General features: G+C 46.2%; 1 protein-coding gene across 1 annotated transcript in view; it reads left to right on the top strand.

The window, feature by feature from the left end:
* Positions 1–27,330, top strand: part of LOC145338608 (acid-sensing ion channel 1-like) — a 112,639-nt gene that overhangs the window by 6,846 nt on the left and 78,463 nt on the right. Inside the window, exons 3-4 of the mRNA XM_080182988.1 lie at positions 13,113–13,240; positions 17,483–17,633. Coding sequence (XP_080039114.1) covers positions 13,113–13,240; positions 17,483–17,633 — 279 coding nt within the window. The remainder of the gene's footprint in view (positions 1–13,112; positions 13,241–17,482; positions 17,634–27,330) is intronic.

Here is a 27,330-nt window from a genome sequence, read left to right on the forward strand (position 1 = left end):
AGACACGGGGAGAATGTGCAGACTCTGCACAAACAGTGACATAAGAACATAAGAAATAGGAGCAGGAGTAGGCCATCTAGCCCTTCGAGCCTGCCCCGCCATTCAATAAGATCATGGCTGATCTGTTGTGGCTCAGTTCCACATTCCCGCCCTCTCCCCATAACCCTTAATCCCCTCTCCTATCAAAAACCCATCAACCCGCGTCTTAAAAATATTTAGCGAGGTAGCCTCCACCACTTCAACGGGCAGAGAATTCCAGAGATTTTGAGTGAAGTTCTTCCTCAACTCCGTTCTAAACCGCACCCCCTTTATCTTGAGGCTGTGCCCCCTAGTCCTACTGTCCTTTCTGAGCGGGAAGAGTCTCTCCACCTCTATCCTATCCATCCCATTCATCATCTTATATGTCTCAATGAGATCTCCCCTCATTCTTCTAAACTCTAACGAGTACAAGCCTAGTTTATTCAGCCTCTCCTCATAGCTCAACCCCCTCAACTCCGGTATCAGCCTAGTAAACCTCCTCTGCACTCCCTCCAAGGCCAAAATATCCTTGCGTAAGTGCGGCGCCCAAAACTGCACACAGTACTCCAGCTGCGGCCTCACCAATGCCCTATATAGCCGCAGCAAGACCTCCCTACTTTTATATTCAATCCCCCTCGCTATGAAGGCCAGCATCCCATTCGCCTTCCTGACCACCTGCTGCACCTGCAAGCTGGGTTTTTGCGACTCATGCACAAGGACCCCAAGGTCCCTCTGCACCGTCGCCTGCTGCAGTTTTTCGCCACGTAAGTAATAATCCTTCCTACCATTATTCCGACCAAAGTGGACCACCTCGCACTTGCCAACATTAAATTTCATTTGCCAGTTCCTGGCCCATTCGCCCAGCCTATCTAGATCCTTCTGTAGACTGTCCACACCCTCCGCCCAATTTGCCGTTCCACCAATCTTGGTGTCATCAGCAAATTTCGACACCCTGCACTCAGCCCCCTCCTCCAGATCATCTATATAAATGGTAAATAGCTGAGGCCCCAGCACCGACCCCTGGGGCACTCCACTAGTCACCAAAGTGACCCAAGCAGGGAATGGAACATGGGTCCCTGGTGCTGTGAGGCAGCAGTGCGCACCACTGTGCCCCCATGCCACCTATGACACAGCACTTTTCATGATCAAGATCAGCGCTGTCTGAAAGCAAAGCAGCAGAATGTGTTAATAACAGAATAAAGGTCAGTGCTGTCTGAAAGCAAAGCAGCAGAATGTGTTCATAACAGAATAAAGGGCAGTGCTGTCTGAAAGCAAAGCAGCAGAATGTGTTCATAATAGAATAAAGGTCAGTGCTGTCTGAAAGCAAAGCAGCAGAATGTGTTAATAGCAGAATAAAGGTCAGCACTGTCTGAAAGCAAAGCAGCAGAATGTGTTACTAGCAGAATGAAGGTCAGTGCTGTCTGAAAGCAAAGCAGCAGAATGTGTTAATGACAGAATAAAGGTCAGCACTGTCTGAAAGCAAAGTAGTAGAATGTGTTAGTAACAGAATAAAGGTCAGCACTGTCTGAAAGCAAAGCAGCAGAATGTGTTAGTAGCAGAATAAAGGTCAGCGCTGTCTGGAAGCAAAGCAGCAGAATGTGTTAATAGCAGAATAAAGGTCAGTGCTGTCCGAAAGCAAAGCAGCAGACTGTGTTAATAACAGAATAAAGGTCAATGATGTCTGAAAACAAAGCAGCAGAATGTGTTAATAACAGAATAAAGGTCAGTGCTGTCTGAAAGCAAAGCAGCAGAATGTGTTCATAATAGAATAAAGGTCAGTGCTGTCTGAAAGCAAAGCAGCAGAATGTGTTAATAGCAGAATAAAGGTCAGCACTGTCTGAAAGCAAAGCAGCAGAATGTGTTAATAACAGAATAAAGGTCAATGATGTCTGAAAACAAAGCAGCAGAATGTGTTAATAGCAGAATAAAGGTCAGCACTGTCTGAAAGCAAAGCAGCAGAATGTGTTACTAGCAGAATGAAGGTCAGTGCTGTCTGAAAGCAAAGCAGCAGAATGTGTTAATGACAGAATAAAGGTCAGCACTGTCTGAAAGCAAAGTAGTAGAATGTGTTAGTAACAGAATAAAGGTCAGCACTGTCTGAAAGCAAAGCAGCAGAATGTGTTAGTAGCAGAATAAAGGTCAGCGCTGTCTGGAAGCAAAGCAGCAGAATGTGTTAATAGCAGAATAAAGGTCAGTGCTGTCCGAAAGCAAAGCAGCAGACTGTGTTAATAACAGAATAAAGGTCAATGATGTCTGAAAACAAAGCAGCAGAATGTGTTAATAACAGAATAAAGGTCAGTGCTGTCTGAAAGCAAAGCAGCAGAATGTGTTCATAATAGAATAAAGGTCAGTGCTGTCTGAAAGCAAAGCAGCAGAATGTGTTAATAGCAGAATAAAGGTCAGCACTGTCTGAAAGCAAAGCAGCAGAATGTGTTAATAACAGAATAAAGGTCAATGATGTCTGAAAACAAAGCAGCAGAATGTGTTAATAACAGAATAACGGTCAGTGCTGTCTGAAAGCAAAGCAGCAGAATGTGTTAATAACAGAATAAAGGTCAGCACTGTCTGAAAGCAAAGCAGCAGAATGTGTTAATAACAGAATAAAGGTCAGTGCTGTCTGAAGGCAAAACAGCAGAATGTGTTAATAACAGAATAAAGGTCAGCACTGTCTGAAAGCAAAGCAGCAGCATGTGTTAATAGCAGAATAAAGGTCAGTGCTGTCTGAAAGCAAAAATATGAAAAAAATACTTGGCACCTGTGGTGTTGGGGTGGGTCGGGTTGGGTTATAGTTCCTCACTATAACACTGTGGCAGGCTGAGGACTGAAACGTAAGTGTGAGAGCAAGATAGTGGATTGAAATGGCAAACAGCCGGAAGATCAGGGTCACGCTTGTGGACTGAGCGAAGGTGTTCCACAAAGCAGATTCCTTGGGGGTGTCTATCAGAGCCACTCGCTCTTGTATCAGTTTGGAGGATGTGTGCACAAAAGGTCCCTAGGCTGATACTGGAGATGAGGGGGTTGAACTATGAAGAGAGGCTGAATAGACTGGGTTTGTACTCGTTGGAGTTTAGAAGGATGAGGGGGGATCTTATAGAGACATATAAGATAATGAAGGGGATAGATAGGGTAGAGGTAGAGAGATTCTTCCCGCTCAGAAAGGATAGCAAGACTAGAGGGCACAGCCTCAAGATAAGGGGGGGCAGTTTAGAACGGAGTTGAGGAGGAACTTCTTCACTCAAAGGGTGGTGAATCTCTGGAATTCTCTGCCCATTGAAGTGGTGGAGGCTACCTCGCTAAATATATTTAAGACATGGGTAGATAGGTTTTTGGTAGACAAGGGAATTAAGGGTTATGGGGAGAAAGCGGGAAAGTAGAACTGAGCCACTTCAGATCAGCCAAGATCTTATTGAATGGCGGGGCAGGCTCGAAGGGCTTGATGGCCTACTCCTGCTCCTATTTCTTATGTTCTTATGTCCCCACCTCAGCATTTTCCTCTCTCCTTGGTATCGCCTTTGCTCCACTTGTGATAATACAGACTAGACAGGGAGCCTCCGTCCCTCAGCTGAGTGAGAGAGGCATTCTGATACTGAAACATCTGGCAAAGGGTCAAGGAGCCAGGTCTGTACTCAGTACCTAAGTGTAATCACCTGCCCGGCATTCTGTGACAGCCAAAGGAATCTCAATGAAAAATCATTTCATCATTATAATACATTAAGTGAAGTTGGTGTGATGTTTCCATCTGTTTCTGATGTCATTGAGCTGGAGTGGGCCAAAGTGATGGAACTCTTAAAGGATCTGGCCTTTCTTGTAAACTGTTTTTATTTTTGCTATCCAATGTAGCACCTCTTGAACATTTGTGTTGACATTTGTGTACAACAAAAGTCACAGGTTGACATTTTCAAGGTTCAAACAGGCAAGAAAACAGTAGGTTTTCTTGTCGCTTTTTTCAGCAAGATAAATAATGCATGTTTAAAGCACTCTGTGCAAAAGCCTCCATGTGATTCATGCCAGTAGGGGGAGGGGGGAGTGGAGCCTCAGCTCCCTTGTGAAGCTGGCTGATCACTGTATACTGGGAGATCTGCTGTCACTCCCCTCTACAGCCTCCCCCTCCCCCCACTCAGGGACATCACCCCTCTCCCTGATCACCACCCCGTTATTGCTCCCCAAATCGCCACCCCAACAGAGTTCCACCCACCCCCCCATATCACCGCCCACACTGACCAAATCCACCCTCCGCAAAATTCATCCCTTCCCTCTCCCCTCCCCTACGGAGCCCCCTCCCCCCACCAACCTCTTCCCATCAAGTACCACCCTTCTCAGTCCCTTCCCATCAGGCTCCACCTCTTTTCAGATCCCAGCCCACCTCAGGCCTTGCCCCCTTGGCTGTGCCAGGGGGCTCAGTGGGCACTGCCAGGGTGCCAGGCTGGCAGTACTAGGCTGGCCCCGCCCGATGGGCACTGAATGGCCATGCACCTAACCTCCTCAGGGCATCAATGCCCTCCAGTCCCACAGTTGAGGCCATCAGGTCTAGTTCCCACTGGTGGGGACCATCTGAATCCTGCCGGGGAGTACCTCAATCGGCAAGGGGGTTAAGGGAAGCAAGCCCGGGTGATAGAGTCCGGGACTCATTAATAACATGTAAATCATATTGAAATTTCATCAGCAAAACAGCACTGGCAAGATCGCGGGAGAAGCTGGGCACAAATCCCATTTTTTGCCTCACCCTCTCTTTCTGTCTTACCGCACCAATCGGCCAGCTGGTAAGATTGTGCCCACCATCCTTCTTGGGACAATTATATTCTTTCTCTAAACAAACTGAACATTGTCTGCAAGGCCTCAGCAGAACTGGAATTTTTTATCACTCCTCCAAAGGGTGTGGGTGTTGCTCCCAATGTTGGCCACAATCATACTCTTGCCCATTCTCCACCCCCTACACCTTCCTTCAGATCCAAGGATGGAATGGAGAGATTGCGACTGTTCTCCTTGGAGACAAAGAAGAGATTTGATCGGGACGTTCAAAATCATGAGGTGGGGTGCAGCACAGAGTAGGCAGGGAGAAACTGTTCCCGCTCATAAAAGGATCGAGAACAAGAGGGACACAGATTTAAAGTGATTTGTCAAAGAAGCAAATGTAATGTGAGAAAAACTTTCTTCACACAGTGAGTGGTTGGGGGGTCTGGAATGCTCTGCCTGGAAGGGTGGTGGAGTCATACAACCATAAGACAAAGGAGCAGAATTAGGCCACTCGGCCCATCGAGTCTGCTCTGCTATTCAATCATGGCTGATATTTTTCTCATCCCCATTCTCCTGCCTTTTCCCCATAACCCCTGATCCCCTTATTAATCAAGAACCTATCTATCTCAATGACTTGGCCCTCCACAGCCTTCTGCGGCCAAGAGTTCCATACATTCCCCACTCTCTGGCTGAAGAAATTCCTCCTCATCTCTGTTTTAAAGGATTGTCCCTTTAGCCTGAGGTTGTGCCCTCTGGTTCTAGTTTTTCCTACTAGTGGAAATCCTCTCCACGTCCACTGTATCCAGGCCTCACAGTATCCTGTAAGTTTCAATAAGATCCCCCCCTCATCCTTCTAAACTCCAATGAGTGCAGACTCAGAGTCCTCAGATTCAATCAAGGCATTCGAGAGGGAATGAAATGATTATTTGAATAGAAACAATGTGCAGGGGTACAGGGAAAATGCAGAAGAATGGCACTAAGGCATGATGGCCATTTGGAGAGTCAGTGCAGACACAATGGGCAAAATGGCCTCCTTCTACATAGTAACAATGCTGCAATTCCTTAACCACCACCAGCACTGGTTACTGCCTGGCAAACCACGCTGCTTTGATTGATTTATTATTGTCACATGTATTAGTATACAGTGAAAGGTATTGTTTCTTGCATGCTGTATAGACAAAGCATACCATTCAGAGAGAAGGAAAGGAGAGGGTGCAGAATGTAGTGTTACAGTCATAGCTAGGGTGTAGAGAAAGATCAGCTTACTAACTGATTTATTATTGTCGCATGTATTGGGATACGGTGAAAAGTATTGTTTCTTGCACACTATATAGACAAAGCATACCATTCATAGAGTACATAGAGAAGGAAAGGAGAGAGTGCAGAATGTAGTGTTACAGACATAGCTAGGGAGTAGAGAAAGATCAGTTTAATATTGGATTTGATTTATTATTGTCACATGTATTGGGATACAGTGAAAAGTATTGTTTCTTGCATGCTATACAGACAAAGCATACCGTTCATAGAGAAGGAAAGGCGAGGGTGCAGATTATAGTGTTACAGTCATAGCTAGGGTGCAGAGAAAGATCAGCTTAATATTTGATTTACTAGTGTCACACATATTGGGATACAGTGAAAAGTATTGTTTCTTGCGCGCTATACAGACAAAGCATACTGTTCATAGAGAAGGAAAGGAGAGAGTGCAGAATGTAGTGTTACAGTCATAGCTAGGGTGTAGAGAAAGATCAACCTATTGCGAGGTAGGTCCATTCAAAAATCTGACAGCAGCAGGGAAGAAGCTGTTCTTGAGTCGGTCGGTACGGGACCTCAGACTTTTGTATCTTTTTCCCAAAGGATGGAGGTGGAAGAGAGAATGTCCGGGGTGTGTGGGGTCCTTAATTATGCTGGCTGCTTTTCCCCAAGGCAGCAGGAAGTGTAGACAGAGTAGACTGTCCTCTACAGAGGATACTGTGCCATGCTAAATCAGGCAATCCATATTGCACCCATCTTATGCCAGAGCCCCTCTGCTAACAATGGGCAAAGCGCAACTCCATGGCTTTCTCACTGACCCCATCTCCTGGTGACATGTTGATTTGGACAGCCTGTATTTACTTGTGGCCTTAAACAGCCTTTGGAAAGGCTGAAATAATTTGTTGACCACCACACACTGCTGCTTACTGCTAACCTTTTAGTAGCAGTCCATTAAGTTCAGCTCACTACTTCGCAAATCATCTTTGTGAAATGTAAAAATTTCTGCCCATTTGCATAAATGTTGATTTCCGCTTCACAAAACATAGCGATCCCCGGACATGCCTGAATGGATCAGGCTGTCATTCTTGACAGCTAACATTCATTATGTGGGATCAAGCGTATTAAAGTATCAATCATATGGTTTCAACAAGACTGTTGCCAAGTGTTTTCGACAATTTTTACAGATGCCCCATAGAAAGCATTCTTTCTGTTGTATCACAGCTTGGTATGGGCTCCTGCTCTGCCCAAGACCGCAAGGAACTACAAAGGGCTGTGAATGTAGCCCAATCCATCACGCAAACCAGCCTCCCATCCATTGACTCCCATCCATTGACCAGCCAACTCAAGAACCGCTTCTTCCCTGCTGCTGTCAGACTTTTGAATGGACCTACCTCACATTAAGCTGATCTTTCTCTACACCCTAGCTATGACTGTAACACTACATTCTGCACTCTCTCCTTTCCTTTTCTATGAATGGTATGCTTTGTCTATATAGCATGCAAAAAACAATACTTTTCACTGTATCCCAATACATGTGACAATAATAAATCAAATCAAAATCAAAGTCAGAATTTTTGAGATACACTTCTGCATCTCTCCCCTCTCACGTTAAACCTATGCCCTCTAGTTTCAGACTCCCCTACCTTTGGGAAAAGATATTGACTATCTAGCTGATCTGTGCCCCTCATTATTTTATAGACCTCTACAAGATCACCCCTCAGCCTCCTATGCTCCAGAGAAAAAAGTCCCAGTCTATCCAGCCTCTCCTTAACTCAAACCATCAAGTCCCGGTAGCATCCTAGTAAATCTTTTCTGCACTCTTTCTAGTTTAATAATATCCTTTCTGTAATAGGGTGACCAGAACTGTACACAGTATTCCAAGTGTGGCCTTACCAATGTCTTGTACAACTTCAACAAGACGTCCCAATTCCTGTATTCAATGTTCTGACCAATGAAACCAAGCATGCCAAATGCCTTCTTCACCACTCTGTCCACCTGTGACTCCACTTTCAAGGAGCTATGAACCTGTACCCCGAGATCTCTTTGTTCTGTAACTCTCCCCAGTGCCCTACCATTAACTGAGTAAGTCCTGCCGTAGTTCGATCGACCAAAATGCATCACCTTGCATTTATCTAAATTAAACTCCATCTGCCATTTGTCAGCCCACTGGCCCAATTGATCAAGATCCCATTGCAATTGGAGATAACCTTCCTCACTGTCCACTAGGCCACCAATCTTGGTGTCATCTGCAAACTTGCTAACCATACCTCCTATATTCTCATCCAAATCGTTAATATAAATGGCAAATAACAACGGACCCAGAAGGGACCCGGTGAGCAGGCTCTCTGCATTTAGCCTCCCCCCAGATCACGGGCCACATCAGTGGCAACATTGTCACTGCCTGCCAATGTGACGGGCCACCTCGTCTTTTTCCAGTCCCTGGTGCCAGCGATGGCTCACATCTGGAAAGCAGCTGGCAGGACAACTCAAGCACATCTTGCAGCCAACTGCGCGGCTGTCGTATAAAAGTGCATCGTGCCGTTTCGCATCGCCAATTACAAATGACGTTAGCAAACTGTATCCAGCATCTTGAAAGTGGGATGTAACAGGGCAGGCTGAACCCATTGAGAAATTCTTTCATTGGGAAGGGATGAAGTCCGGTTGATTAAAGAACAGGATGCTGTTATCATTTAGCCAATATGTCCTTTCTTAGCTTGGAACAATTCAATAGTTACAGGAGATCGAGGCTGCAGCTGCTCTTCAGAACCAGATTAATTTGTCAGATAATCTCTTGTGCTGGAAGATTTGGATACTGAATCAGCAGAGTTGCATTCCCTGGGTTGTGACCAGTTATATCACTGGTTCTAAACAGCCTCAGTGTTACACGAGTGCCTGGTAGAAGTGGCCTCACAACATATCTTGGCGCGAGTATTTTTCAGGCTACTGTCTGGATCTGTCTCCCGCCATTTTCATAACCTCTCCCCCCGCCCACTCTTCAGCCCCACAATCCTCCGCCATCTCTGCACTCCTCCAATCCTGCTTTACGAATCTTCAGTACCGCTATTCCTCCTTCAGATGACTGTCTTTGACCAAACTGTTGATCACCTAATATGTGGCTCAGTTTCAAACTTTGTGTCATAATCATTTCTGTGCAGCACCTTGGGACATTTGAACGCATGAAAGGTGCTATATAAACGCAAGTCATTGTTTCATGCCAAGGTAATGTGGAAACCATTATCATAGAATCCCTACAGTGCAGAATGAGGCCATTCAGCCCATCGAGTCTGCACCGGCCACAATCCCACCCGGGCCCTATCTGCATAACCCCACATATTCATCCTGCTAATCCACTGCCAATATTGCCAGAATTTTACTGCCTTGCCCATCTCGGAATCGGGGCGGGCACGGCTCACAGAACGGAAGTCCTAGTTGTCCTTGGGCAGGATTTTACGAGCCTCGAGAGGTCGTAAAATCCCACCATATGGAACAATTTAACTGGCCAATTAACCTAATGTGCATATCTTTGGACACTGAGGGGCAATTTAGCATGGCCAATCCACCTAACCTACACATCTTTGGACACTAAGGGACAATTTATCATGGCCAATCCACCTAACCTACACATCTTTGGACACTGAGGGGCAATTTAGCATGGCCAATCCACCTAACCTACACATCTTTGGACACTGAGGGGCAATTTAGCATGGCCAATCCACCTAACCTACACATCTTTGGACACTAAGGGACAATTTAGCATGGCCAATCCACCTAACCTACACATCTTTGGACACTGAGGGGCAATTTAGCATGGCCAATCCACCTAACCTACACATCTTTGGACACTAAGGGGCAATTTAGCATGGCCAATCCACCTAACCTACACATCTTTGGACACTAAGGGGCAATTTAGCATGGCCAATCCACCCAAACCTACACATCTTTGGACACTAAGGGACAATTTAGCATGGCCAATCCCCCTAACCTACACATCTTTGGACTGTGGAGCACCTGGAGGAAACCCATGCAGACATGGGGAGAATGTACAAACTCCACACAGACAATGACCCAAGCCGGGAATCGAACCTGGGTCCCTGGCGCTGTGAGGCAGCAGTGCTAACCACTGTGCCACTGTGCTGCCCACATCAGCGCAAAATTGGCAGTTTATTTTCTACCAAAAATAACTGGGTCCCTCCTTGCCTGAGGTAAACCTGTTCAAAAATCTGCTTTCAAGTGGTAATCAAATATCTTTTCCTGGCAGATTGTTCAGTGTTTGTGCTCTCACCTCAGGAGAGTGGTGGAGTGTGTTGGAATTTCTGTAGGCTTTGATATCGAGGGTTGCTTGTCTTCAAGCTGGTGCTGTGCCAACCGGGGAACTGACTGGCATCACTGCATTCCCATTGGCACCGGAGACCTGGCAGCAAAGCAGGACATGGTTGTTCAGTTGTGTGGTGCTAACAGTGGCATCAATCACCAAAGCAAAGCGGAGAGGGACTTCTCGAAGCTGCACATTTCTACTTGGAACCAGCCTCCAGCTCTTTACAATGCGGAGAGTACTTCAGTCTTACATTTCCGAACATTATGTTCCAGTTATACTGCAGGTGTCCCAGCTGTAAATGATAATGACAGGCACCCCACAGTGTTACCTGGCCTACAGTGTGTTCTCTGAACAATGTTTACTCTGCGGAGGGAATAAATTGCACAAACTACACAGATACATCCAATCTAAATGACACACAACAGCTATATGATGAAGTAAAGTGTCCAAAATGTATCTGTGATGTACTGTTGGTCAATACAAATGATTCAATATTGTATCCTGACTTGAAAATATATCACCGTTCCTTCACTATTGCTGCATCACAATCCTGGAATTCCTTCCCTAACAGCACTGTGGGTGTACTTACACCACACGGACTGACTGATGTCCAATAACAATCCTGGAACTCCCTCCCTAACGGCACTGTAGGTGTACCTACACCACATAGACTGACTGATATCCAATAACAATCCTGAAACTCCCTCCCTAACAGCACTGTGGATGTACCTGCACCACACGGACTGACTGATGTCCAATAACAATCCTGGAACTCCCTCCCTAAGGATTATATTTATTTATTAGCATCACAAGTCGGCTTACATTAACACTGCAATGAAGTTACTGTGAAAATCCCCTAGTCGCCACACTCCTGTTCAGGTACACTGAGGGAGAATGCACCTAACCAGCACATCTTTCAAACTGTGGGAAGAAACCGGAGCACCCGGAGGAAACCCACGCAAACACAGGGAGAACATGCAGACTCCACACAGACAGTGACCCAAACCAGGAATCGAACCCGGGTCCCTGGCGCTGTGAGATAGCAGTGCCAACCACTGTGCCACCCGATCCACAATGTGGGTGTATCAACATCACATGTCCTTTTTTACAGTCGTGGACAAGACAGTTCCTTACAAACTGCTTTCCTACAGCCCAACAGTGACAGCACTTCAATAATTCTTCATTGGCTGTAACACATTTTGGGATGCCTTGTGGTTGCGAAAGGCATTGGTAATATATTCACCACTGAGATCACGTCACAAAGTCTCTGCATCGAATAATTAAAGCTTCACTCTTCACAATATATGCCTCTATAACATGCACTGTGCATAATATATTGTATATTATCCAATAAACTGTTTACACAATTGGATATACAACAGAAATATCTTTGTTACATAATGAATTGTACATTATTCCATGAACCAATGGAATGAGATTCAGCGCTTTTGGAAATCCTTTATGCTCCTTGTATGATATCATACTCTGTTCAATACAATGGACCATGATATTATTCTATTAAATGTAAATTGTCGCGATCAAGCTTATCAGCAATGGCGGAACTCTGGTTTAAACGGTGGCACAGTGATTAGTACTGCTGCCTCACAGTGCCAAGGGCCTGGGTTTGATTCCCAGCTTGGGTCACTGCCTGTGTGGAGTTTGCATGTTCTCTCCACATGGGTTTCCTCCGGGTGCTCCGGTTTCCTCCCACAGTCCAACAGTGTGGCTTAGGTGCGTTGGCCGTGCTAAATAGCCCCTTAGTGTTCCAGGATAAATACATGGGGTTACGGGGATAGGGCCTGGATGGGATTGTGGTTGGTGCAGTCTCGCATGGCCTCCTTCCACACTGTAGGGTTTCAGAAGCAGAAACCTACAGATCTATGCAAAATGGGTAGAATCGTTGGTTACCTAGCAACCAATGAGATAAGTGTGTTGTACTTTTGCTTTCTGATACGCTGAAGTATAATGATGTCTTTATAGAATCATCGAACTCCTACAGTGCAAAAGGAGGCCATTTGTCCCATCGAGTCTGTACTGACAACAACCCCATCCAGGTGCTATCCCCATAATTCCACACATTTACCCCACTAATCCCTCTAACCTACACATCCCGGGGCACTAAGGGGCAATTTAGCATGGCCAATGCATCTAAATCTGCACATCTTTGGAGTGTGGGAGGAAACCGGAGCACCCGGAGGAAACCCATGCAGACATGGGGAGAACATGCAAACTCCACACAGGCAGTGACCCAAGCCGGGAATTGAACCCAGGTCCCTTGAGCTGTGAGGCAGCAGTGCGAACCACTGTGCCACCCCTAATGTCTTGTACTGGGTGTCACATACAGAGCCCTGAAAATGAGTTCTGAGAGAATGGAGAAGGACTCCAGTGATCTGTGTCAGCCAACCGAATTGACCGCTTCTGACTGTGGAATTTTACTGGCACGTCCACCCCAGGTTCATACTATCCCGCCCGAGGCCAACGGAGAATCCGTTCTCCGAGCCTTGCCCCCCGCCCCCAGAATCAGGATGGGCATGCCAGTAAAATTCCAGCCTTGAGTCGAAGCCAGGGGGTCTTTACTGCCTATTCCTGGCAGTGTCTCAGCCTGCAATGCAGGAGATGGGTGGCAGGGAATTCCATTGTCTGGGCCACCAGAAGAGCTGCATTGGACTGCGAATTCACTCAGAAAGAGAGGTTGCACCGGATCCTCGGGTTAAGTTTAGTTTGAGTGGTTGCTGGCTGCAAGAGAGGGGCTTATTCATTTTGCATTAACAGCTATCTATTCTCTCCCACACAGAGGAAACCTCATTAGAAGCCGGCATAAAAGTTCAAATTCATGGACAAAATGAGCCACCATTCATCGACCAGCTGGGGTTTGGAGTGCCGCCTGGATTCCAAACATTTGTTTCCTGTCAAGAACAGCGGGTATGAGGAAATAACATCAAACTCTCTTTACTAAGAGCTAATGTCAAGGCTCCAGTGGCAATGTTTAGAGCCATATTAATATATCCCAATCCAGACCATTGCCAGTAGCTGAAGCATTGCTACATCCTTTTCTCCAGAGCAAGTGTGTTTGGTACAGTTTAAGTTTATTTATTAGTGTCACAAGTGTTACAAGTCAGATCGGATATTTCAAGATGTTCCATGAGGCTCGCCTAATCCGTACCGTTTTGTGTTGAATTTAGCTAAGATGCTAGGTTTCACTCCAGGTGCAATTCAACTCTCCCACGAGGAACTTATTATCAAAAACAAAGTTCAAATTAAGAATATTGTTGACATATCTTAAAGCTACGCTCGCTTGACAACATCAAGCTAAAAAGAAGTGTTTTCCCTCTCTCCATGTTGTTTTGGAAATGCTGCTGCTTTTCTGAAAGAAAGGTCTTACCTTCCTGCAGTAAAGATTCTCCAGTTGGTGGCTTGACCAGAGAGTCTGTCCCTGGGGTTCTGAGAAGTTGTTTTGACTTCAACAGTCAAAGGACTGCAGACTTCAACCAAAGGGCTCAATTTCCAGTATCACGTGAGCATTAGTCTTTGCTGTGTTGAACTTGTTAGCAAGAACTTTTAACAATTATAAACAACAAACACAACAACCAGGAGAATGTATAACTCTGAAGGAAATATCTCTCCTGTGTTCCAATCAAAGCCAACATCCTATACATAAAACCCTCCAAATAAACACAATACAGCATAGGTTAATGCCCACTTGTTACAGGAATCCAGCCTCCTGATTGACTGCTGAAAACCCAGTGTGGAAAAACTCAGAAGAGGTTGTAGTCGAATCTGTTTTCCAAAACACAGCTTCTTTAAGGCAGGATGGCACGAAGCCTGTCCTTCAGCTAACTGATAATAGCCTCAGAACCAAAGAGAAGAACAGGAGACTGCTTCTTAACTTGTTGCTAAACTGCTTCCAACACACTCCCCCAAACACAAAACTGAAAGACCAAAGGGTAAAAAAACCCTATTACCTGACTGTCACAGTTAGCTCCACCCCCCATGACATCGTTGAAGCTGTAAGTTGCATAATTTTTCATTAAAAATCCTTTCTTAAAGGTACATTCACATGACACAAGTAGGCTTGCATTTACACAGCAATGAAGTTACTGGATACCACTGCATAGCTGCCAATGTTTCAGACCTGAGTCTCCAAAGTTCTTGCCAGGAACCCCACCCAAAATGAGAATCGGGTTTTCCTGCTCCACATGCTGCTATCTAGGGTTACGGGGATAGTGGGTGTAAAAGACATTGCGGTATCCGATCGGCCAGATCGGAACAGATTGAATGGTGGAGCAGGTTCGATGGCCTAATCCCGTTCCTATGGCCAGCATTCTCTCTTCTGATTTCCAATATTTGTGCTTTTTGTCTTGTTTTGAGCAGATAGTGAGAGAATAAGTATTGAGTCTTTCAAAGAATTTAATAATTGCATTTGAAGATTTTTTTTGCGCTGTGGCACCTTATCAAATGCCTTCTGGAAATCTAGGTACGGTACAGCAATTGCTTCCCTTTATCAGAGAATTCCAGCCAAATCTGCATTCATTGCTGCAGGACTGGAAAATCCCAGCTGCGGGCGAGGTCAGAGAATTCCAGCCAAATCTCCATTCGTTGTGGCAGGGCTGGAAAATCCCAGCCACGGGCGGGGTCAGAGAATTCCAGTCAAATCTCCATTCATCGTGGCAGGACTGAAAAATCCCAGCCGCGGGCGAGGTCAGAGAATTCCAGCCAAATCTCCATTCATTGTGGCGGGACTGGAAAATCCCAGCCGCGGGCGGGGTCAGAGAATTCCAGTCAAATCTCCATTCATCGTGGCAGGACTGAAAAATCCCAGCCGCAGGTGAGGTTAGAGAATTCCAGCCAAATCTCCATTCATTGTGGCGGGACTGGAAAATCCCAGCCGCAGGTGAGTTCAGAGAATTCCAGCCAAACCTCCATTCATTGCAGATTTCTTCAAAGAACTCCAATAAATTGGTTTAGCATGATTTTCCTTTCACAAAACCATGTTGACTCTGCCTTGAATTTATCGAAGTGCCCTGCTATAACATCCTGAATAATAGCTTCTAACATTCTCCCCATACAGATGCTACGCTAACTGGCCTGGGGTTTCCTGCTTCCTGCCTCCCTCCCTTTTTGAATAAAGAGTCACATTTGCTATTTTCCAATTGAATGGAACCTTCCCTGAATCGAGGGAATTATGGAAAATGAAAACCAATGCATCAATATCTCGCTAGCCACTCCTTTCAAGATCCGAGGATGAAATCCATCAGGATCTTGGAGCCTGCAATTCCAACAATACCACTTCCCTGTTGATTATAACCTTCCTGAGATCCTCCCTCCCACCCATTTCCTGATTTAAGGCTGTTGCTGGGATGTTATTTATATCCTCCATAGGGAAGACGGATTCAAAATATCTGTTCAGTTCATCTGCCAATTCTTTTATTTTTCATTACCTATTTCCCCAGACGCACTTTCTCTCACACCAACGCTTGCATGGTTCACACTTCTCTTTCTACAATAGCAACAGATACTGGGCAGAATTTTCCCAAAAAATGGAGAAGGGCTGGAATTCTGTGACCTCGCCCCGTGTTTGGGATTCTCCAGTCCCACTGCAATGAGTGGAGATTTGTCTGGAATTCTCTGACCTTGCCCGTGGCTGGTATTCTCCCATCCTGCCGCAATGAATGGAGATTCGGCTGAATTCTCTGACCTCGCCCACAGCTGGGATTTTCCAGTCCCACTGCAACGAATGCAGATTTGGCTGGAATTCTCTGACCTCGCCCATGGCTGGGGTTCTCCAATCCCGCTGCAATGAATGGAGATTTGGCTGGAATTCTCTGACCTTGCCTGTGGCTGGGATCTTCATGTCCTGTCACAATGAATTGAGATTTGGCTGGAATTCTCTGACCTCGCCCACAGCTGGGATTCCCCGTCCCGCTGCAATGAATGGAGATTTTGCTGAAATTCTCTGACCTCACCCGCGGTTGGGATTTTCCAGTCCTGCTGCAGTGAATGGAGATTTGACAGGAATTCTCTGACCTTGCCCATGGCTGGGATTCTCTAGGCCTGCTGCAATGAAGGGAGATTTGTCTGGAATTCTTTGACCTTGCCTGTGACTGGGATTCTCCAGTCCCGCTGCAATGAATGGAGATTTGGCTGAGTGCCAGATTCTCTGTTCTCGCTAATAGTGATGAGTTTTTATTCTTTGATGGGAGTTAGTGAGATGTACAACAGCACCCCTCCTGGCACGCTTGAGATGAGATAACTCAAAACAGATGAAAAGCCCCGCAGGAAGGCACGTTAACAAAGTAAACCGCTTGGTTTAAAAATAAAATGTCTTCAATTGGCACATTATCTTGTTACAGCCTGTTGCACTTTGGCACAGTGGATAGCACTGCTGCCTCACAGCGCCAGGGACCCGGGTTCGATTCCCAGCTTGGGTCACTGTCTGTGTGGAGTCTGCACGTTCTCTCCGTGTCTGCGTGGGTTTCCTCCAGGTGCTCCGGTTTCCTCCCACACTCCAAAGATATGCAGGTTAGGGTGCATTGGCCGTGCTAAATTCTCCCTCAGTGTACCCAAACAGGAGTGTGGCAACGAGGGGATTTTCACCGTAACTTCATTGCAGTATTAATGTAAGCCTACTTGTGACTAATAAATAAACTTTACTTTAACTTTGTCTGTTTCCCCACCATTAAGCACCCAAAAGCAAAGTTTATTTATTAGTGTCACAAGTAGGCTTACATTAACACTGTCATGAAGTTACTGTGAAAAACCCCTAGTTGCCAGATGCCGCTGAGAGAGAATTTAGCACAGCCAATGCACCTAACCATCTTCAGAATGTGGGAGGAAATCTGAGCACCCAGGGGAAACCCACACAGACACGAGGAGAATGTGCAAACTCCACACAGACAGTGACCCGAGCCAGGAATCGAACCCTGGTGCTGTAAGGCAGCAGTGCTAACTACAGTGTCACCGTGCCTTGCACAATGCACAAATGCCTTTGCACAAGTCAGACTGGTGTACAAAATCATTGGCTATTTATCAAACTCCTGCCAAATTGTGTATTGAGTCCGGAAATCTGAAGGTATTTCCATCAGGGTCTCATGATTTTTTTAAAAATAGGTTTTACAGAAATGCCTTCGCAGCTAACCTCCAACTGAATGTTCTTCTTGTCCTCAGCTAATATACTTACCTCCGCCCTGGGGGGACTGTAAATCTACTCCAATGGACTCTGACTTCTTTGACACATACAGTATCACTGCTTGTCGAATCGATTGCGAAACCCGTTACCTGGTCGAAAACTGTAACTGTCGGATGGTACACATGCCAGGTGAGTTGCTATTTAAATCTGATTCCGGGGTGGGGGGCAGATTGATATCAATTTGTATTTTCTGCACAGAAGAATGAGGCTGGAAGGAATTATGACAAGGAATTCCGCTGAACTAATGTTCAGCATCGTCGGATAAAAGCAAATTATTGCGGATGCTGGAATCCGAAACCGAGGGAGAAAATGCTGGAAAATCTCAGCAGGTCTCTGTGAGGAGAGAAAAGAGCTGACATTTTGAGTCTGGATGACCTTTTGTCAAAGCGAAAGAGAGTGGGAGATATTTATATTGCAAGGGGAGGGAATGAAAGATGAGTCATAGCCACAGAAACAAGTTATTGCCAACTTTATAAATTATTGCCACCTTGCCAATCCCGCAGTTGGGATTTTCCAGTCCCGCCACAATGAATGGAGATTTGGCTGGAATTCTCTGACCTCATAAGAACATAAGAAATAGGAGCAGGAGTAGACCATCTAGCCCTTCGAGCCTGCCCCGCCATTCAATAAGATCATGGCTGATCTGAAGTGGATCAGTTCCACTTTCCCACTTTCTTCCCATAACCCTTAATTCCCTTGCCTACCAAAAACCTATCTAACCGTGTCTTAAATATATTTAGCGAGGTAGCCTCCACCACTTCAACGGGCAGAGAATTCCAGAGATTCAGCACCCTTTGAGTGAAGAAGTTCCTCCTCAACTCCGATCTAAACTGTCCCCCCCCTTATCTTGAGGCTGTGCCCTCTAGTCCTGCTGTCCTTTCTGAGCGGGGAGAATCTCTCTACCTCTATCCTATCCATCCCCTTCATTATCTTATACGTCTCTATAAGATCCCCCCTCATCCTTCTAAACTCTAACAAGTACAGACCCAGTCTATTTAGTCTCTCTTCATAGTCCAATCCCTTCATCTCCGGTATCAGCCTAGTGAACCTCCTCTGCACTCCCTCCAAGGCCAAAATATCCTTGCGCAAGTGTGGCGACCAAAACTGCACACAGTACTCCAGCTGCGACCTCACCAGTGCCCTGTACAGTTGCAGCAAGACCTCCCTACTTTTATATTCAATCCCCCTCGCTGTGAAGGCCAGCATCCCATTCGCCTTCTTGACCACCTGCTGCACCTGCAGACTGGGTTTTTGCGACTCATGCACAAGGACCCCCAGGTCCCTCTGCACCGTAGCATGCTGCAGCTTTTCGCCCTTTAAATAGTAATCCCTCCTACTATTATTCCTGCCAAAGTGGATAACCTCACACTTGCTAACAGTGTACTCCATCTGCCAGGTTCTCGCCCACTCGCCCAGCCAATCTAGATCCCTCTGCAGATTTTCCACAACCTCCGCACAATTTGCCTTTCCACTCATCTTCGTGTCATCAGCAAATTTCGTCACCCTACACTCAGCCCCCTCCTCCAGATCATCTATATAAATGGTAAATAGCTGAGGCCCCAGCACCGATCCCTGGGGCACTCCACTAGTTACCAACTGCCAATCAGAATAGCACCCATTGATACCAACTCTCTGCCTCCTATTAGACAACCAATCCTCAATCCACGCTAACACCTTACCCCCCAACTCCATGCCCCCTAACCTTCTGAAGCAACCTTTTGTGCGGCACCTTATCAAAGGCTTTTTGAAAATCGAGAAACACCACATCCACCGGTTCCCCTCTGTCTACCGCCCGTGGCTGGGATTTTCCAGTCCCACTGCAATGAATGGAGGTTTGGCTGGAATTCTCTGATAAAGGGAAGCGATGGATGTACTGTACCTAGATTTTCAGAAGGCATTTGATAAGGTGCCACAGCACAAAAAAAATCTTCAAACGTAATTAGTAAATTCTTTGACAGACTCAATAGTTATTCACTCACTGTCTGCTCAGAACAAGACAAGGGAGAGAGGGAAAATTGAGAAAAGGGGAAAAAAATAAAAATTTTGGAATGTTACCTCTCTCCCATCCCCGTCCCCTCTCCCCCCACATCTCCATGTATCACAGTTTACCCTCCGATTGCAGCTTCTCTGCCCATTCACACCTTCTCTCTCTATGGGCTGCCATTAGCAGCCTTTCCCCTTGTTTCCGTGGCTATGACTCATCTTCCATTCCCTCACCCTCCTGTATAAATATCTCCCACTCTCTTTAGCTTTGACAAAAGGGTCACCTGGACTCAAAACGTCAGCTCTTTTCTCTCCTCACAGCATTTTCCAGCATTTTCTCTTTTTGGGCTCAGTATTGCTCTTTCCTCCCTGCCACACTAAAATCTTCTGAAATTCAAGCTTCATCCTAACATTCGGATTCTCTTCATCTCCTTTTCTCGTTTCAACTCCCGCACTCACCATCAATCTCATTCAGCGGTTTAGACACCTGAAAATGACCAGGTCTGCCCATGGGGTGGTAATCAAATCTTCGGCTCACTGTTCCTGGTGACATTGGTTGGATTATTGCGGGGGGAAAGAAAGGCACCTCGGAAAGAGGCAGAGAGAGGGAGAGGGAAATGTAGGGAGAGAGGGAGGGAGACAAGAGCAGGGAGAGTATGAGAGGCAGAGAGAAGGGGAGAGAGGGATAGAGATGAGAGGCGTAAGGAGGAAGAGAGGTGAGGGTGAGAGGCAGAGAGAGGGAGAGGCAAAGAGGAAGGGAGGGAGACAAGAGGCAGGGAGAGTGTGAGAGGGGGAGAGAGGTGGAGAGAGGGATAGAGATGAGAGGTATAAGGAGGGAGAGGGGAGAGAGAGGTGAGAGCAAGAGGCAGAGAGAGGGAGAGGCAAAGAGAAAGGGAGAGAGGCAAGAGGTAGGGAGAGGATGAGAGGCAAAGAGAGCGGGAGAGAGGTGGAAAGAAAGATACCACAGAGGATGGTGAGTGTCTGGAACAAGCTGCCAGAGGTAGTAGTAGAGGTGGGTACAATTTTGTCTTTTAAAAAGCATTTAGGTAGTTACATGGGTAAGATGGGTAAAGAGGGCCAAATGCGGGCAACTGGGACTAGCTTTGGAGTTTAAAAAAAGAGGGCAGCATGGACAAGTTGGGCTGAAGGGCCTGTTTCCCCGCTGTAAACCTCTATGACTCTATGACGTCTCTGATAGAGATGAGTGGCAGAGAGAGGGAGAGAGACAGGGAAAAGGAGAGAGAGACAGAGAGAAAGAAAGAGACAGAGAGAAGGAGAGAGACAGAGAGAAGGATAGTGACAGAGAGGAGAGAGATAGCAAGAAGGAGAGGAGTACAATGGAGTGCAATGTTAGCAAATGTGAGGTTATCCACTTTGGCAGAAATAATAGTAGGAGGGATTACTATATAAAGGACGAAAAGCTGCAGCATGCTACGGTGCAGAGGGACCTGGGGGTCCTTGTGCATGAGTCGCAAAAACCCAGCTTGCAGGTGCAGCAGGTGGTCAGGAAGGCGAATGGAATGTTGGCCTTTAAAGCGAGGGGGATAGAATATAAAAGCAGGGAGGTCTTGCTGCAACTGTACAAGGCACTGGTGAGGCCGCAGCTGGAGTACTGTGTGCAGTTTTGGTCGCCGCACTTGCGCAAGGATATTTTGGCCTTGGGGGAGTGCAGAGGAGGTTTACTAGGCTGATACCGGAGATGAGGGGGTTAGACTATGAAGAGAGACTAAATAGACTGGGTCTGTACTCGTTGGAGTTTAGAAGGATGAGGGGGGATCTTATTGAGACGTATAAGATAATGAAAGGGATGGATAGCGTAGAGGTAGAGAGATTCTTCCCGCTCAGAAAGGACAGCAGGACTAGAGGGCACAGCCTCAAGATAAGGGGGGGGGCACAGTTTCGAACGGAGTTGAGGAGGAACTTCTTCACTCAAAGGGTGGTGAATCTCTGGAATTCTCTGCCCGTTGAAGTGGTGGAGGCTACCTCGCTAAATATATTTAAGTCACGGGTAGATAGGTTTTTGACAGACAAGGGAATTAAGGGTTATGGGGAGAGAGTGGGAAAGTGGAACTAATCCACTTCAGATCAGCCATGATCTTATTGAATGGCGGGGCAGGCTCGAAGGGCTAGATGGCCTACTCCTGCTCCTATTCCTTACGTTCTTTATGTTCTTATGAGAGCGACAGCGAGAAGGAGAGAGACAGCGAGAAGGAGAGAGACAGAGAGAAGGAGAGAGACAGCGAGAAGGAGAGAGACAGCGAGAAGGAGAGAGACAGCGAGAAGGAGAGAGACAGATGGAAGGAGAGAGACAGATGGAGAGAGGCAGAGAGAAGGAGGGAGACAGCGAGAAGGAGAGAGACAGCGAGAAGGAGAGAGACAGAGAGAAGGAGAGAGACAGAGGGAAGGAGAGAGACAGCGAGAAGGAGAGAGAAGTGAGGCAGAGAGGAGTATGTAGAGGGAGAGAGGTGGAGGGAGTGAGAGATCGAGAGAGGGAGTGAGATGGAGAGAGATGAGCGGCAGAGAGAGATGAGCGGCAGAGAGAGAGGCAAGAAGCAGAGAGAGAGGGCAGAGAGAGCGGGCGGATGGGGACGGCGGGGGGAAGGGTGAGAGGGGGAGGAGGAGAAAAGGCAGAGCGACAGACAGAACGAGAGAGAGACCGAGAGAGAGAGAAAGCGAGACAGAAATAAAACCCTTCTCCACATAATGTTCAGCATCGTTTTGACGTATCAGCATCAAATTGTTTGTGTATTTTGTTTTATAATCCTCTGCGAATTCATCTTATAATCAATTAATCCTGTCATCCTTGAGAGGAAACACCTCAGCAGGCGGATACGGTGGAGAAGGTGTAATTCTCTCACTTGCTAACACTGGAGTAGTGGGCATCCAGCACAGGCTGTGATGCATTACTCACCATCACTGATGTTAGTGATGACTGAATTATATCCAGTTTATACCTCGTGCAGAACCTTGCTGGGCTGCGACATGATCAATGTTTTTTCGAATCCCTTTACCGTGGCACAGGCTAAGGTACTGTGGTTGTCTCGGTTTCTCCTGTGTTTGTGAAATAGGCTGGCACAACAGCAGGAGAGATCTGGAGTCTCTACTGGTGATGGCACTGAGAATCCTAGGTAATATTAAGTCGAGGTGGCCAGGGAAAGGGGATAGCGAAGACGGAGAATGATGTAGCGATAGAATCTGAAACATACCGTCTGAAAGGGCAGTGGAAGCAGATTTGATCGTAACTTTTCAAAGGGGGTGTTGGATAAATACAGGAAGAAGGGGACAAATTAGAAAGCTGTGGGGAGAAAGTGGGGCAGCCTCTTTCAAAGGGCCAGGACACACGTGATGGGCCAAATGGCCCCCTTCTGTGCCGCTCCTTTCTGCGGTTGGAAGTAAAGAAGGCATTTTAGGATGGTATTTCTGGGCAGGATTCTCCAGCCGCGCTTGTCTAAAAGCCTGTCAACGGGGTTTCATTGTCCGCAACCTGCCCGCTAAAATTCCAGTGGCGGGTGGGACGAGAGAATTCCAGCCTCTGAGTCTGTGCCTTCCTGTGGGACCAAAGTGAGCCAGCTGAACATTCGTGTCCTAAAGCAAGCAACATGGCACTCACCGTCTAATGAGACTTACTATTGAATCAGTGTCGAATCAGTCTTACTTACTGAAGAGGAGCTACAATAAACTCCATTCAAGAAGATGAGGAGAATTGAAAGCCCCCATTGTATGGCAGCTGGTACAAAAGATATGCACCAATTTCTCCCTCAAAACCCTAAAATGCCTCTTTCCACCCAGAAAAGGGCTGAATTTTGATACTTCTATAGATGCCCCATAGAAAGCATTCTTTCTGGTTGTATCGCAGCTTGGTATGGGCTCCTGCTCTGCCCGAGACCGCAAGGAACTACAAAAGGTCGTGAATGTAGCCCAATCCATCACACAAACCAACCTCCCATCCATTGACTCTGTCTACACTTCCCACTGCCTCGGAAAAGCAACCAGTATAATTAAGGACCCCACGCACCCCGGACATTCTCTCTTCCACCTTCTTCCATCAGGAAAAAGATACAAAAATCTGAGGTCACGTACCAACCGACTCAAGAACAGCTCCTTCCCTGCTGCTGTTAGACTTTTGAATGCACCTTCCTTGCATTAAGTTGATCTTTCTCTACACCCTAGCTATGACTGTAACACTACATTCTGCACCCTCTCCTTTCCTTCTCTATAAACGGTATGCTTTGTCTGTATAGCACGCAAGAAACAATACTTTTCACTGTATCCCAATACATGTGACAATAATAAATCAAATCAAATATTAAGCTAATCTTTCTTTACAGCCCAGCTGTGACTGTAACACTATATTCTGCACTCTCTCCTTTCCTTCTCTATGAATGGTATGCTTTGTCTGTACAACGCACAAGAAACAATACTTTTCACTGTGTCCCAATACATGTGACAATAATAAATCAAATCAAATATTAAGTTGATCTTTCTCTACACCCTAGCTATGACTGTAACACTATATTCTGCACTCTCTCCTTTCCTTCTCCCCTATGTACTCTATGAACGGTATGCTTTGTCTGTATAGTGCGCAAGAAACAATACTTTTCACTGTATCCCAATACATGTGACAATAATAAACGAAATAATATCAGCAAACTGAGCTAAAGTTTGCTGGCGATTCTCCTTTTTATGGAGAGGGTAAAGATTGTGCTTTTGAGGGGAGCTATTTTCATAAACAATGGCTTCATTTTTGAATGTTGAGCTTTTGCGTTTATTAATGCAAGAGTGTATTTCATGCATTACACATGGAGATCCATACAATGTACAGCACAGAAACTGGCCATTCAGCCCAACATATTCGTGCCATGATTATGTTCTGTACAAGGGATTACCCCCCACCAGCCTGCCCGACCAGCATTTCCTGAAACTCCTTTCTCCCTCACGTACTTATCCAACTTCCCCTTCAGGAACAGAAACAGAAAACGCCGGGAAATCTCAGCAGATCTGTCAGTGTCTGCGGAGAGAGAATAGAGCCAATGGTTCGAGTCTGGATGACCCTTCGGCAGAGCTCTAACAGAAAATGCTGGAAAATCTCCAAGCTGTTTCACACGCACTGCTGCTAACTCAGGTCCCTACTGGAACAAGGCGCAATGGAGAATCCTTCAGGGCCTCTCTGACGGGCAAATTTGCTGGCTGGGTGACTTTGTCTGGCCGACTCGGATGGTGCCACCTGGGTACCATGGGTACCCTGTCCTAGTTCAGCTCTGCAGCCAACATTGCTCCCGGCTGCTTCTTCTGATGTGTGCCAGGAGGCGGCTGCTGTGGGTTAGTGACCAGCTGCCTATCGCTGCCAAGGGACATCGTCCGAATGACAGCCACTGAACTCGGTGAGCGGAAAGCTCTTCATTGCTGATGGACTCCTCATTCTTCCTTCGTGTGGGCACCTCTAAAACCACCTCAATTCAGCTTGATACAAGGCTTGTACAAGCCTTACTCTCCTCGACTTGTGAGCTTTTACTTAAACAAACAGGATGTCGGATGAACATATAGGTCTTACGATGGAATAAAACCAAAGCATTTCTGTCTAAGATTCTGAATAGTGTAGATTTCTTTAACTCTGCCATATTCTACAAGTCTGAGGTCACGTACCAACCGACTCAAGAACAGCTTCTTCCCTGCTGCCATCAGAATTTTGAATGGACCTACGTTGCATAAAATTGATCTTTCTCTACATCCTATCTGTGACTGTAACACTACATTCTGCACTCTGTCCTTTCCTTCCCTATGAACAGTATGCTTTGCCTGTATAGCATGCAAGAAACAATGCTTTTCACTGTATCCCAATACATGTAACAATAATAAATCAAATCAAATATTAAGTTGATCTTTCTCTACACCCTAGCTATGACTGTAACATTACATTCTGCACCCTCTCCTTTCTTTCTCCCCTATGTACTCTATGAACAGTATGCTTTGTCTGTATAGTGCACAAGAAACAATACTTTTCACTGTATCCCAATACTTGTGGCAATAATAAATCAAATCAAATCAAACAATGTGAAGAAAGAAACTAGCTTTACTGATAAGAATCATATTTTAACTGATATAATTGCTTTTATGAGATTTCACCAGCAAATTCAATCCAGTTGCCTGGCAAAAACTTTCATTGAGTGTTTGGAGAGGTCAGATTTTTCCTACACACAGGGACTGCCCAGGGCTTCTTTCCCCAGTCTGTACATTCCACTGTCTAAATATACCAAATGTCAGAATGCCATTTCCTCCTGTAAGCCCAACAATCAATTCTGGAACCATTCATCTTTGCTTGACTCCCAGAAAGTGGTCTACCTTGTGAATGGATAGATCGAGGCTGGAGCATCTAGAATCACAGTGTGGAGAGCTTGGTGCTCTGAGAGAACATTCGCCCCACTCTCAGTTAGCCAGGGGAATGTGTGTGAAGGAACAGAAACAAGTCAAAGAACAAAGAAAATTACAGCACAGGAACAGGCCCTTCAGCCCTCTTGCACCGACCATGCTGCCCAACTGAACTAAAACCCCCTACCCTTCCGGGGACCATATCCCTCGATTCCCATCCTATTCATGTATTTGTCAAGATGCCCCTTAAAACTCACTATCGTATCCGCTTCCACAACTGCAGTGGGTTCCAGGCACCCACCACCCTCTGTGTAAAAAATCTGCCTCATTCATCTCCTTTAAACCTTGCCCCTCACCCCTTAAACCTGTGCCCCCTAGTAATTGACTCTTCCACCCTGGGAAAAAGCTTCTGACTATCCACTCTGTCCATGCCCCTCATAATCTTGTAGACTTCTATCAGGTCGCCCCTCAACCTCCGACATTCCAGTGAGAACAAACCAAGTTTCTCCAACCTCTCCTCAAAGCTAATGCCCTCCATACCAGGCAACATCCTGGTAAATCTTTTCTGTGCCCTCTCCAAAGCTTCCACATCCTTCTGGTAGTGTGGTGACCAGAATCGAACACTATATTCCAAGTGCGGCCTCATGAAGGTTCTCTAAGGTTGCAACATGACGAGCCACACATTGGAAAATCTGTGCTGGATTCGGTGAATTTGCCAGGGAAAACTCGAATAACCATTGCCGCGCTGGTCAGTGAGGGGAAATGAATAATTGCCCGGATTGTGGCCCTTTGGTGGAGTTTATCAAATTTTGCATCTTCCAAATCAAAATCCATCACATTCACAACTTTATTTTGCAAAGAGGAATCGAAAACATGTTCCTCATACTGTTAATACATATTTCGCCCTGCTGAAATAAATCCTTCTGGTCCACATAACCCGGGGATCTGTTGCCAAATAATGTTGTCGCAATACAGTTCAGGCAAACAAATGGCTGTCCTGACCACTGCTTCAATCAGGGCGACCCTGGACTGCTTGTCTTCAACATCCTGGATGGCAAATCTTATTCCTGATTCCAATGATCACGATGTTGGGGTGCCGGCGTTGGACTGGGGTAAACACACTAAGAAGCCTCACAACACCAGGTTAAAGTCCAACAGGTTTATTTGTAGCCAACGACAAAAAAAAGCTACTGGCGTTTGCTACAAATAAACCAGTTGGACTTTAACCTGGTGTTGTGAGACTTCGTCCAGTGGATCATCCATGGCTTTGCACAAGTCTCCAGCATCGCTGGGGCTAACAAGGTGTCAGGGATAGAGCGGGGGAGTGGGGCAGGCTGAATTGCTCCACGTGGAGAACTGACAGGGCCTTGATGGGCAGAGTGGCCTCCTTCTGTACTGTGGGAGGCGGTGGCCTAGTGGTATTATAACTAAACTATTCATCCAGAAATTTAACTAATGCTCTGGGGACGCGGGTTCG

Source organism: Carcharhinus amblyrhynchos, unplaced genomic scaffold (genome assembly GCF_965287045.1).
Source record: "Carcharhinus amblyrhynchos unplaced genomic scaffold, sCarAmb.v2.hapA chromosome_107, whole genome shotgun sequence".
Taxonomy (NCBI): domain Eukaryota; kingdom Metazoa; phylum Chordata; class Chondrichthyes; order Carcharhiniformes; family Carcharhinidae; genus Carcharhinus; species Carcharhinus amblyrhynchos.